The sequence below is a fragment of the Ostrinia nubilalis genome, chromosome 8 (genome assembly GCF_963855985.1).
Source record: "Ostrinia nubilalis chromosome 8, ilOstNubi1.1, whole genome shotgun sequence".
Taxonomy (NCBI): Eukaryota; Metazoa; Arthropoda; class Insecta; order Lepidoptera; family Crambidae; genus Ostrinia; species Ostrinia nubilalis.
In genome coordinates this window covers 6,884,948-6,899,223 of record NC_087095.1, presented here as the reverse complement: position 1 = coordinate 6,899,223, position 14,276 = coordinate 6,884,948, and the positions used below count along the sequence as shown (strand labels likewise).

At 37.2% G+C, this 14,276-nt stretch overlaps 2 protein-coding genes across 3 annotated transcripts; one reads left to right on the top strand and one right to left on the bottom strand.

Annotated features, from left to right (window-relative positions):
- The first annotated feature begins 2,764 nt into the window (after positions 1–2,764).
- Positions 2,765–8,613, top strand: LOC135073831 (putative sodium-dependent multivitamin transporter). Of its 2 annotated transcripts, none has more exons than XM_063968034.1 (11): positions 2,765–2,772; positions 3,934–4,055; positions 4,659–5,221; positions 5,299–5,395; positions 5,504–5,668; positions 5,767–5,924; positions 6,382–6,586; positions 6,955–7,149; positions 7,234–7,401; positions 7,654–7,720; positions 8,515–8,613. In XM_063968034.1, exons 2-10 carry the CDS (start codon positions 3,939–3,941, stop codon positions 7,675–7,677), a joined length of 1,692 nt encoding a protein of 563 aa, XP_063824104.1. In that variant the 5' UTR covers positions 2,765–2,772; positions 3,934–3,938; the 3' UTR covers positions 7,678–7,720; positions 8,515–8,613. The 2 variants fall into 2 exon arrangements, with proteins under 2 accessions (XP_063824104.1, XP_063824103.1); XM_063968033.1 differs by lacking the exon at positions 2,765–2,772 and adding an exon at positions 3,613–3,651.
- LOC135074077 (centrosomal protein of 290 kDa-like) lies at positions 8,603–14,264 on the bottom strand. The gene is made up of 15 exons (XM_063968383.1): positions 14,038–14,264; positions 13,290–13,965; positions 12,877–13,011; positions 12,702–12,807; positions 12,460–12,633; positions 12,169–12,368; positions 11,920–12,069; positions 11,590–11,724; positions 11,356–11,510; positions 10,529–10,698; positions 10,181–10,341; positions 9,863–9,990; positions 9,574–9,674; positions 8,895–9,032; positions 8,603–8,776 (listed from the first exon to the last, which is right to left on the bottom strand). Exons 2-15 carry the CDS (start codon positions 13,877–13,879, stop codon positions 8,711–8,713), a joined length of 2,409 nt encoding a protein of 802 aa, XP_063824453.1. The 5' UTR covers positions 13,880–13,965; positions 14,038–14,264; the 3' UTR covers positions 8,603–8,710.
- Positions 14,265–14,276: the final 12 nt, after the last annotated feature.

The window sequence follows — 14,276 nt, the reverse complement described above, 5'->3', positions numbered from 1 at the left end:
ATTGTGATGTGATGTAAAATGTTCCAAATATACAACCTGTTTAAAAATACTTTTGTTTTATTTTTATTGTAATGTAGTTTATTATGCATACTTTATCTCCTTCTTGTTTGTTAAGTTATTTAAAACGATACGAACAGTTCACGACATTATTTTATGACAGCTCTGTGATGAATCTTACTAGTTTATATTATTATAGACTAATATTATAAATGCGAAAGTAACTCTGTCTGTCTGTCTTGCTTTCACGCCTAAACCACTGAACCGATTTTGATGAAATTTGGCATAGAGATAGTTTGAGTCCCGGGAAAGGACATAGGATAGTTTTTATCCCGGTTTTTGAAACAGAGACGCGCGATAAAGTTTTTCTGTGACAGATAAAATTCCACGCGGGCGAAGCCGCGGGCGGAAAGCTAGTCTACTATAAAACTAAGGACATTTTGTGCACATGTATCCTTAGTTGCAGCAACTAAAAAATACAAAAATACATAGGTGACCTACTTTATTAAAGACGTTTCATCTTTTTACGGCGCGTAAATAAAATCAATCCATTTTTTTTCTAGCTCGATCAAGTTTAAAAAAATGGACTAGTAGTTAACCTGGTTTTACTAGGCACACTTGCCAAAAATAAAATGATTGGTCTGCGTGATTGTAACTAGGTGAGTAATTAATTAGTTGCTACGACTCTACAATCTTCGAATAATCGAAAACATCAGAGACACGACTTCATCGAATGTTACTACACGACCTGAGACATTTAATGGGTTTTGATAAACTTGCTAAATATATTTGCCAGACCATGCGTTTCGGTCGCAGAACTCTCCATTCACAAGTTGCATACGCTAGACGACGCACGTGTGTGTAATACTGAATAATATTCATTATTATTCACCTAGTGTTGTGCCCTGTGCCTCACCGGTGAACTTTTAACTTGTAAAAATAAGGTTAAAAAATTTAAACACGCTATGCGTACGAAAAAGTGATAATTTTACCGTGATTTATTCTAAAATGCATTAAAATTCAGTTTCTCACATTGCCGGCCTTGATTTACATTAAATAAGGTAAGTGCCCCCTACTTCGGTATATTAAGGCTCTTACGACTTTAACATTTTATTTAAAAATAACCAAGCATGATATCAGTATGAAAGCTTTTGTATGCTAAACTTTGGTCTTTTGACAATAAGTTAATACATAATTTATAGTTATATAGTTTGAACTTTTTTTTATATTAATTGTTCTGCGGACCTCTTGTTTGGATCCTGTTTCGTGACAAAATTTTGCTCTGTTTCTAAGTTCGTGAACTCATGTCCCCTATTTCGGGATAAGGTTTTATGCATACAGTTAGGATATTTTAATAATGATTAAAGGTTTAATAAATTTAAAAACGATAATAAAATTTAGAATAAAATAATTATGTGAAATTGACGATATTACTTACCTGAAATATTCATAAGAAATAATGTGAGTCTAGTATAATATTTTGATTTGGTAATTCTAACAATATGTGAAAATATTTATATAACCATTAGAAATGTAGGGGGGACTTACCCCCCCCCCCCCTCGTACCCATAAAATGTAGATTTGTTATTTCTAGCGATATGTGAAAATATTTATATTAACCAATAGAAATGTGGGGGGACTTACCCCCCCCCCCCCCTTCGTATCCATAAAATTTTGATTTGTAACCCCCCCCCCCCCTTCTCCCCATAATCCCACCCCTGGAGCAGTTTCAAGTGAGGGTAGCCCCCCCCCCACCCCCTGAAAATAACCCCAGATACGCCAATGACTCATAATAAAAAGTAAGTAATTAATTAATTTCTTAGGTAGGTAAGTATTAAAAACTAAAAAATATGTCGATTTCTTTGATGGTGTGTGTCATAAAAGTACCTAACACCATACATTTATATATCACGAACTTGGAAAAAAGTAACAATAATACGGTTCCTTGTTTCGTGATACTGATTATTCCAAATTCCCCAAGTAAAATTCATGGATTATTGTCAAAATGTGTCAATTAACTATTATCTATCCCATATACAATACAAATAAACCAAGATAAATAAAACAAATCGAAATAAAACCAAAATTATGCTGGCATTACTTATGCTAATTTATCTTAAAATTGGTCATAAATGTGAACTTCAAACTCGTGTCATATAAATTCTAGTGAACGAAACATATACCGAATTTAGGTCATGAGAAACTTAAATAAACGCATTATTTGTTTCATTTAACTTACATTTAAATTATTATAAATAATTATTTAAAAACCAAGCATCAAAATGTTATTCATAATATCCTTGAATCGGTAGTGTCACGAAATAGGGGACACCCGAAAAATAATATGTACGCTATTTCGTGAGTCAATTAATCGCAATTTTAAAGGAATTCTACGTTTTCATATAACTTTTTTCTAAGCCAAATCAATTGTCAAGGAACACACGAAACCACTATTACAAGTTTTATTTAAATGGACGTTCCTTCGCCTTTTTATAAGCTTAAGAAGTTGGAGCGCTAACCTTACGGTGAGAGCAACCTTTGCAAGCCGCACGGCTGTTTTTGGCTCTCTGAGAGTTTGAAGCTTCGATTGCTCTCATTTTTGGCGCCACAATGTTGGTACTTGGTTTTTTAGATAGCTTAAATAATAGAGTTTTTGTAGTAATGAAGAATTTTTATAAATAATATTCCATTTGCTTATTATTTGAGCTAGAAAAAAACCTTACGAACTTACGTACTATCACGAACTAGTAGCCGTTTACCTTACTTGGGTCTTTGGTAAGTACGGTTTTGTTTGTTTTTTAAGAATTCATACGACTTTTGATCACTTAGAATTACCTACTTAGTAGGTATGTAATCTGTTTTGTAAATGACTCCGGTTGTAAATAAATACAATGTTAGTTTCGGGTCAAGGCTAGATTATTGCTATTTGTGTGATCAACAAAACACTGAAAGTACCTAATAATTAACTAATCGTAGAGTCGGTAGGTAAATATAAAAGTGAAATTTCTTATATGGAGACTATTTTCATCATCATCATTTCAGCCACAGGACGTTTACTGCTAAATATAGGCCTCCTTCAAGACTTCCACATCGCATAGTTGGTAGCGGCCTGCATCCAGCGCCTACTTGCTACCTTTATCAGGTCGTCGGTCCACCTTGTGAGTGGATATCTCACGCTACGTTTTCTGGTACATGGCCTCCACTTCAGAACCTTGCTGCTGATGCTGACGATGAGACTATTTAAAAAAAAATTTTTTTCGGTCGATCTGACCCTGGAATTTTCAGCCACATGGTGGATTGACCACCTAATAAGAATAGAAGCTCTTACCTTACAGACGGTTAGAACGAGGCTAAGTGTTAGGCCTAGGTTCGATAGCAGACGTCCTAAGGCTAGGCTACACTGTGTGCATGGTTACAGAATATTATTGAGCGCTTAGGTACGAGTTCCTTGATAATGCCCAATCTTCAATTTCTTATAATATTACAATATAACATCTGCAATGATAAGTTAAAATGCGTTTTAAGATGAAGATAATTTTGTGATAAGCAGATAAAATACATTTGATATAAATTCGGCAGACTAAAAAAACCGACCTTGTCTTATATCAGTCTAATAAACGCAGTATCTAATCCAGCAGTTGTCGATGTCTGTAGGTAGGTAAATAAAATTCTATATCAGAATTATATTTTTTCTTTAAAATTGCCAAATCTTGGGAAAAATTGAACAAGTAGATATTTCATTCCAGTTCGATTTTATACGAGAAAATTCTAAGGGATAATTCCATTAAGGAATTTAATTAATAAAACTTTTTGCACGCATTATAACATCAGAATCAGATCAAAGTCGAACTTAATGCTTTGAGGAATTCTCTTCCAGTTAAACTCCTAAATGATATGGAAATTATAGTCAAGTACACCATAATCCTTATTTTACAGTAAAAATGGTCGAGAACGTATTTGGGGCATGGGACTACGCCATCATGGCGGCGACTATGGTGGCATCGGTCGTCATAGGACTCTACTTTCGATTCAGCGGCGGTAAACAAAAGACAAACGAGGTAATTAATGTTACTTAGATAATAATACCTATAAATACGAAAGTAACTATGACTGTGTGCCTGAATTTTGGTAAAAGAGACAAGTACTTTGTGTAGGCTACCTTTAATGAAAAAAATCTAGGGATGTGTAAATTACAAGTAATTTTTATTTATCGTTTGGTAAGAAATCAGAAAAGTCTCGGAGATAAGTATTTTGTCTACAATACGAGCCATAAAAAATTATGTGACTGAAACATGCGGCTGAATTCGCGAGAAGAAGCTAAACATAAATAACTGTAGTTTAGACAAACATAAATCGTAGTCTGTAGTAAAGAGGTTATCGTCTAGAAGCAATAACAATGTGATTTATAACTACTACAGATGTAGAATAGTATTCATTGATTAAATGGCGCTTGTCCGCTCCGCTAATAACGGCAACAACTCAGTGACTTGCAATTAAGTAGGTCATCGTTCATTTAATCTGATTGAAACAGTGATCTCTTGTCTACTCATGTAAAGAGAAAGATAAAATTTTATTGCGTTCCAACAAGGTAAATACAGATAGAACCATTTAAAAAGTGCCTCTACCTAATCCGTAAATGAAGACGCCCTTCTCTTTTACAGGAGTACCTAATGGCCGATCGGAACATGTCAATTCTTCCAGTAGCCGTCTCACTAATGGCATCCTTCATATCTGCAATCACTCTACTCGGAGTGTCTGCTGAAAACTACTACTACGGCATGATATTCATCGTCGCCAACCTGGGCTATGGACTAGCGACACCTATCGCCAGCAGCCTATACCTACCAGTATTCTTCGGACTGCAAAAGACCAGCACTTACGAATATTTGGAACTGCGATTTGGACCAAGATTACGCATGCTCGCTTCCCTAACGTACACATTGCAGATGATATTGTACAATGGAATAGTGCTGTACGCACCAGCGATAGTGCTGGAATCAGTAACTGGGCTAGATAGACTGGTATCGATACTAGTGGTGGGAATATCATGTACCCTGTATTCTACTTTTGGAGGAATGAAAGCAGTATTGTTCACTGATTTGCTTCAATCAGCGTTAATGTATGGAGCTGTGATCAGTGTTGTTGTGTTCAGTTCAGTGCAGCTCGGAGGTTTCGATCAGATTTTCATAAAAGCTCATGAAGGGGGCCGATTGGACTTCAACAAGTAAGTTTTACTTGCATCATACAAGTAAATACTTGTATTATAAATGACTGCAAGTAACCCTGTTTTTTTTGGCGTAGGTTCAGTATAGACCCAACAGAAAGGCACACATGGTGGAGCCTGTTGCTTGGAGGGATGGTCACATATTTGTCTTTGTATGGCGTTAACCACACACAGGTAGCTACAGCTTGACCATCCCACATATTTTGTGGAATGAAATAATCTGTGATAACATGAAATTTTCACAATAAACTATTGGGCATTGAGCAATACAAAACATTCCAGGTTCAACGGCTACTGACAGTCAGCACACTGAAAAGATCTAAGCTGTGCCTATGGTGGAGCTGGCCAGTTATGATGTTGCTCAGTACCTTCACGTGCATTGGTGGGCTGGGCATCTACGCCGTCTATAGGGATTGCGATCCGCTGACTAATCAAAAAATCACTGCGGTAAGATATTTTTTTAGTTTTTCTGGGGCCGTCACGATGTATTGCAAATTACACCTTAAAACTAAACAATGTACGATGTCTGGGTACAATTTTATCAGATCGACCAGCTGATGCCGTATTACGTGGTGGATGCGATGCGCTCGGTGCCAGGACTGGCCGGGCTGTTCGTAGCGGGAATCTTCAGCGCCTCGCTGTCTACAATATCGTCCGCCTGCAACTCGCTCGCTGCAGTCACGCTCACTGATTACATCAGTAGGTATAACTATTTGATATTATGGAGCTTATATTCATACGAGTATCGCAATGACTGATGTCAGTTGTTTACACAAATTATCGCATTTCAGCAATTAAACCATCGCTCTCCATTCAAATAGGGTAGATCATTACCGTCACAATCTTGGTCATCGTGTTTAGAGCGTCAATCATTTGGAGCAGGTTACCCCTTTATACCAACCGGGCAACATGGAAAGCATTGGGGGAGAACTATGTTCAGCAGTGGACGACCTAGGCTGAGATGATGATGATGATGACCCCTTTATAATGTGTTACAAACACGACAGTCATAATGAGTGTTTCTACAAAAGACCAGCTTGTCCATGTCTCGGACATCGCCACTTGGTTTGCTCAGTTACTAGCTGCGGTTAATCTCTGACGTTCATTATCAGTTCGTTTTGAAGTCATTCACAAAAACAACCGTAAATGCAATTTCGCAGATGGTGTAAGATTCGTGAATCGTACATCATATGGCTGACAAAACTGGTGGCGTGTGGTTACGGGCTACTGTTCCTGGCATTGGCATTTTTAGCGGAACACCTCGGCGGCGTGCTACAAGCTTCTCTCATTATTTTCGGAGCAGTAGGGGGACCACTACTTGGTGTCTTTACCCTGGGCATGTTCACCACTTACGCTAACGAGAGGGTAAGGAGTTTCAGATAATTTTGTTTCATAGTACTAACAGAAAGACTTCATTTAAAAGAACAGACGAAATTCCATCATGAAAAATGATAAGAAATTATGTAGGTAGGTACATACTTGGATACATGACACGTGTAGAGTGCACTGGTTATATGGGTAGCTGTATATGTTATATCAGTTTAGGATATCTTTATGAGACTATAAGATATAGATTCTGTCTGTATACCTTATCACTGTGCAATAAAAATTCATAAAAAATTGCGGTAAACCAATTATAATAAAGATTAAAGATGCGCTATGCGATAAAACTGAATTAATGATAATTATTATTTCATGAGTATTATCATTTAAATATTTTTCCCCGTTTCTAGGGTGTATCTATTGGGCTGCTCAGTGGCTTGGCCATGACTTTTTGGATAAGCTTCGGGACTCCTCGACCTTCACCCACCAAACTTCCTCTGAGTATCGAAGGATGTGGAAACAATATCACAGTATCCACTCCAATGGCTACAAATCCTTCGGACTATTTGTATCCTTATAGATTATCCTATATGCTGACAAGTCCGGTATGTATGAGCACTTAACCTTAGGTATTTCATACTCTTCAAATTATATCTAGTACCTATTGTTCTTCGACGTTTTTATTCCAGATTGGATTCGCATGGGTGTTGCTAATAGGCACATTGCTGTCTCTTTTGTGGAGACATAAACAGCCGTGGGAGAAAGCAGGATGCGAAGATCCTGATCCTGCACTCTTCACACCGCCCCTGGCAAGGATGCTCAGGGCGCGACAGGAGAAAAAACTGTCTGCGAAACAGGTATAGTAAAGTAAAAACCTGAATAGTGGTAGACTAGTAGTGCCTGTTTGGACTAATGATTTACACTTTGTATTTGTCAGGCCTGTTTCACCACTTGTTGTTAAAGGAGTTCCAAGGATCTCGGATTACTTTTAACCTATATCTGTAAGATAAAGATACCAATAACCAAATCGGTAATTTACCAAGTTCTGGATGAAACAGGTGCTGAATGAAATTAGTGTTGTCATTTTCATTTGGTGGTTTTGGTTTTAGGTGGACGTGGGCAGCAGCTCATAAGGATCTTTGGTCATTATTAAGTTCGGTTGTGTCATTGCATCAGGTTTGTTGATATTTTAGTACTTACTAATTTAATAAGACGTTTGGTTGAAAATGTACAAAATGCATCCTTTTTTCCTGTAAAAAATGGGTGTTGTACCAGGCCTATTCATCTCCGCGAGTTTACATCGAAAACAAAACACGCACGATGGCCCACCTACAGGATACTATTCGACAAGACCTCACATACGAGCGAACATTGACTCACGCACGCGTATTCTTGTGTATGATGGAAGAAAATAAAGAAAATGGTGTACTAAATACTGTGCAGTATTTAACTGCCTAAATAATAATAAAAACACAGAATGTACTTTTTTGAGTTGCCTCAAGATACTGACAGGTAAATAAGTAGTTAATATTATTCATGATAAATCATGTATTTCCTTCGTCATTTTCCGCAGTTTGGCACCTCATGTCACATCATTTTACCGAAGTCAGCCCTATAGCTTCGGCGCAGTACCGATCACTGACGTTTGTCAACAAAATGGTGCTTGACTCTTGAGATAGGCTAAATTACACCATATTGTTAATGACATTGAGCATACATTTTTTTAAATACCTTCGCAAAGTAAAAATTCTGTACGTAGTACTTATTATTATTCTGTGGTTGTACTTAGATATTATTTTTAAATGTTTACTAATCCAAAAAGAGTGAAGTTACGAGGAAGGGAAAAACACAAAAAAATACGGGGCTATGATGCTACTCTGTGACTAAGGCAGGGGTGGTGAATATTTTAATATCGTGTCAAAAAATTGTATCGTTGTTTCTTCAAAAACTTCCGTTATTATTTTTTTCAGGGTGAACTTACGAAATTAAATGAAGTTGAAGAAATGTAAACTACGTATCTCGTAGCTTTTAGAAATTGTTAATTTTATATTAAAAATATCTTTTAGAAATGGTGTTTTATTTAAGATTGAAACTTAGATTAAGATCTTATTCTGTTAGCGCTTAATTAACCATTTAAAACTAAGAACTAGGGATAAAAAAATCATATTATGCAGACAGAAATCCAGCTTTGTGCCTGGTAAGTTCATCTAACTGGCGACGTAGATAGGCATTCTGAAAAGCAAAAGCCATAATGTTGACTTAAATTGAAGACAAAAACCTTCTATTATGTATTAGCCAATCGAGATTTCAAGTACATTAAAAAATAATTAGACAGCTAAGGATATCCCACCTCTCTCAGCAACTCGTCTTCCCTTTCAGCTGCAATTTTCAGCATCTCCTTAGACCTCTCTAGAAGCAAGTCTTTGTCTTGCAGACTCCGTTTGAGGTTCGCTATCTCTATGCGGTGCGACTCTACTTGTTTTCGACTCTGAAACAAACGTGCACATGATGAAGGACCGTTTCTTTCACTCATTATAATAAAGCTCTACACATTCGTACGCAAAACTGACATGGGGCAGAAAGGTTCGGGAATGGAGGCCGCGTACCGGAAAACGCAGCGTCCCACGCTGCGTTTTCCGGTACGCAGCATCCACCCTTAAGGTGGACCGATGACATCATAAAGGTAGCAGGGAAGCGCTAGACGCTGGCCGCTACCAATCGATCAACATGGAAAGCATTGGGGGAGGCCTATGTTCAGCAGTGGACGTCCTATGGCTGAAATGATGATGACGATGATACACATTCGTGTTTACATCAATAACTACATCAATTTTTGAAGACTTCTTGTGGTAGTCATAAAGATATAATTTAGAAAATAGATGTATCATATTGATGTTAAGAATAAAGTTTAGGCAATACTGTAAATGTGCTAGATTTTCCTGAAAACTGACTCATCCCACTACTGACTGGCATTTCAGCAAAGATACACAGACGGCAAGACAGTTTGTTAGAGTGCTATAAATGTTTACCTTTTCTGTGACACTTGCATTGCTCTTCCCACTGCTCGGCCTAGAGTCGATGCGTTTTTGAGTACCCGATCTTTGCTCCGCTTGTAATTTACTGACAAGTCCTGAAAAAAAAAAACAAGTGATGGTCGACTGTACATCTTCGAATAGGCTACCATTAAGTATTTAGTATACAGAAAGTCACTGAACTACAGTGACACATGGTCGGATATGAGGTATGCAGTGGATGCCACGACCTATTTTGACAAAACATTTACCTCCGTAGTTAGTAAGAAAGATCAATGTTTCTTACCTCTTAGAGTAAGCACGGTTTGCTCTAAATCGTTCACTCGATGATGGTTGGCGGTAGTCGGAGATGTCTCTAGAGCGTTTACTCGCATATTGAGTTGTACATTCTCTTCTTTCAGCATTTCGCAGTAACTGAAAAAACAATAAACGATTTTTGTGGGTACAGACATCACATCATGAGGTGGCGGTGAGGGTAAACAAATCCTATGGAGTTGTAATAGGGGTGAGATTGTTATAAAAATGTCTAATGTGCTGCTAACTGTATCAAAGCAGGTTTATCTAAGGCTAGCATGTCGTCACGAAACAAAAAAAAACAGGGTACCTTTTCCAATAGTCGACCTCTGGCTGAGCATCGTGTGTTGACTGAAGGGGAGTTCGAATCTGTGACTCTAGCAGAGTCGATTCAAGTTTCAGTACCTGCCCCTTCAAGGATGTTATTTCAGCCAGTGATCTTTCATACTCTGATACTAGAAGTTCATTTCCCTGAAAATTATGAAAACGTCAAATACATAAAATGACTTGCACACCACGTGTGATCCGACTATGCCTTTGAGTACCTATCTTCAGAAATAGCTGTGTAGCAGTGTGGCAAATTTAAGGACTGGCAAAACACGTTTCGGACAAAGGATGAGATTTTTCGTGAAAAATTACAAAAAAGGTATGATCTAACCTTTTCTGCGACCTCAAGTGCCGCAATGCGCCGTTGCTGCGCTTGGACTCGGTCAAGAAGCGCGCGCGCAGACACGGGAGGCGGTGACTGCATGCTGTCTCGCTCGCTCTGACGGTAAGATTTCTCTAGTGCCTCACTGTCTTGCTTCTCTATAGACAGTTGCTTTTCATCTGGAAACACGATAGATAGAGAAATTCCTGAACCTTGTATAGTACTGAAAAGATCAATATTGATTCAATAGAGACAGGGCCGGATTAACCATCTCGGGGCCTAGGCACAGCTCGTTTCGGCCCCCCCCTTTTTCATACCACAACAAAGCAATTTGGAAATTTTTACTGTCTACATTACGAAATTGAATGAAGGTAACATCATTATCGCAAAGGTATAGTTACGCCTTCCTTCAAGTGAAAAGACGTTCGCCACAATTCTACAGGACGAAGTATCGGAGTCATTTAAAAATGAAACAAAGAATAGGAAAATCTTGCATATTTTTATAAAACTAACATAAACATTAAAAAATAAAAATTTACAGTATTGTACTGATTAAGAAGCATGTTTAAATATTAACCCTTCTAATTTTTTTGGATACAAAATCATTTAAAACTTCTTGAAAATTGACCTTTTTTCATAAATCATCTTTAACATGTTTTTTTTTTTTCATTTTTTCTCGGGAGTGCTGGTCCCCTGGTCATAGTGGGCCGGAGTGGGCCCCTAGGCACTGGCCTAAAGTGCCTTATGGATAATACGGCACTGAATAGAGGTATTTGTCATCGTTGACTCTACATAAAGAAAGTGTTAGGAAATGTATAAAATCTTCTTTTACTTACGTTTCACTTCAGTAAGCCTCGAAAGCAGTAAACGTTTCTCCTTCTCCAGCCTGGCAACAGCTGACTTTGCTAGATTAAGACTACCTTCCAACTTTTTGACTTCTTGACATTTTTCCTCGTAGCGTGCTTGGCAACGTTCAGATGTTTGTTGCGCTCTGTGAAATAATGATGTAGGTAGATAAATTCCTAACAAATGAAAGGAACCAAAGGAATTTATCTCGAAAAAAAGCGTACCTCTTCCACTTATCCCATAAAGCAATAGAAGAACTTGAGTCCCGTCTCGCGCTGGTAAGTTGAGCTTGGAGGGAAGCAATTTTACTTTGGAGAGCTGCTGACTCGGCTGTCACTGCCTTGCTGCCAGATGTGCTTCTGTAAACGAATTACAAAATCCAATAGAAACCTGATAAGGACTTTCTAATTATACAAACGAGAACAGCAGCTTACCATAAAGCTATGGATGATGAAGTATAAAAAGTGTAAAAAGGGATAAGACCATAACACAAACGAAGCAATAAATTCGATAAGTTTGTTACCAGATGCAGCTCTTTATGAATAAATTCTCACATTCTAAACACTTGATTCTTCAAGTTCTGTGCGTCGAGCCGAGCGCGTCTCTCTCGGGCTGCTAAAGCCTTTATTTGTCTCCGGAGTATAGCGTTCTGTTTGCTCGTAAACTGCTTTTCTTGTCGAAGTCTTTCTATTACTGGTTCTTGCCTAAAATAACAGATTATCGTTAATACTCTGAATGCCTGCAAAGATTTTCATATTCCGACAAATCTATTCAAATAAACTTGTAAATCATTTTCATCATACCAAATTGCTGTAGACGAGGCAGGCATCCGTATAACATCATCCATTTCGCGTAAGTCAATAGTGGAGTCAAATTTTAATTCCAGTCTTTCAGAGCCATGGTGCGAGATCATGTCACTACTTTCATCCACCTCCACGATAGCGGAGAGGTCAAAGCTGGGATCATTCACTGATATCATAGTTTGCATACTTATGATTTGAGTCTAAAACATAAAATAGATATGTTTATAAAACCTATTGTCAAAATATTCCTGTAAAATATCAAAAACAAAGTCACTGTGTACAAAGATTCACCTTCAAGTTGTGAACTGCCGAGCGAAGTTGTTCAATTATGGAATCTTTATCAGAAAGTTGTTTGACGTAAGAAGCCTTCTGTTCCGTTAATCTTGAACGCAATTCTAAATGTTCACGTTGAGTTTCATTCAATTGCGACAGCCAGTGCTGATTTTCTGCTTTGTAAGACTCTACCTAAAATTAAATAGTTAACTTATTTGATTACTTTAATGAAATGGATAGAATAGGCAGTGTTTACAAACCTCGTGACTATGCCGTTCTTCTAGTTGAGAGTTGAGTTGTTCCATCTTAGCCAGTCTCTCGTTAGCTAAATCCTTCCACCGATCCAATTCACTTTGATACGTCACCCTACAAAAGTAAATTCACTATAATATTGCCGTGGCTTTATAAATTACACTCAAGTAAAAGTCCACTAACAATTCCGTTCTGCGACTCTCCAGTTCACTTTGCGCTTTGAAACACTTATCTTCAAGAATTGCTATTTTTCTCGTATATTTGCTGATGACTTCCTTCACGGCTTCTGCGTTGGATGAATTAGTAGCACTATCCTTTCTGTAATAAATACGTTAATAGCTTATTATGTAAACGATGACACCGTTATCTATGAAGCGTGGTGATTGATCTAGTGGTGACATAGTCATTTCAGAAACGTTTATGAACTTGTTACAAAAACTTACAAAAACATAAAATAATAACAAATCACATCTGAAGTCAAAAGTTCGAAATTGTGGGTGCACAATGCACAAAGTAGTAGGGATGCTCACGAAAGCTGAATTTTCTTTCATGTTCTTATTTCCTTTGTGGGATAAACATTTTAATTTATTTGTTACCTGTCTAGTTTATGTTGCAGTTCTAATATTTTGGTATTTAACTCTTTCATAGATTTTGAATAGTCATTTCTTTCAATTTGCAGCAATTCTTGGTATTCGGACACAATACTATCTTTGTCGCTCTCCAATTGCTTAATGGCATGTAATAACGATTTATTTTCTTCGTTTGCTGCATCTCTTAATTTATTACGCTGTGCCACTTGGACAGATCTAAAATCGTCATTCTGTCGTTTTAATTCTTCAATCGTCGCGCGAAGTCTTTCATTTGACAAATCTTTCTGGTGGTTGGACTCAATAAGATTTTCAATTTTACTTTTCATACTGATTTGCTCAGCATGAATTTTATTTATGTCATCAATATGTCGATTAGCCAAGGCAATTGCATCGTTAAGCTCCTTTTTAAGTTTATCATTTTCGGTTTTAATACTAGCATTTTTTTTCTTTAAATCGGCATTATCTTGGTCTCTTTCTGTTTGTATTAATTTAGCTTCTTTCTGAACTACCGAATTTTCAGTTTGTATAGAGATGTTGGTTTTTCCAACTTTTTGGTTTGCTTCATTTACACTTAATTTCCCGGGTTTTACCTCCATTTTATTGTCGGTAACATGATTTTTTCCATTTGGAATTTGATTTGGTTTTAATACTTGTGGTTTTTCTAAAGTGATTGTTTGACTTTCTGTAAAAAGAAAAATATTATTTGTAAAAATAGTCACTAAGATCAGAATTATTGTTCAGTTGTTAAACATACTTCTGCCACTTGATTCTTCATCTGAATGAATATCTTCTACTTTCAAGTTAGGGTCATCTTCTTTGTCGATGTTTCTAGTAACTATATTGGATTTTTCGAAACCCTGATTTACAAGAACTAAGGTGTTTTCCAGTTCGTTACAATATTTCAGTAGTTCTTCTCGAGACTGTTCTAATATTTTAAGCTTTTTGTCATTATGTTTTTCCTCCCGAGAATGTATTCCTTCCTGAAATGATTAG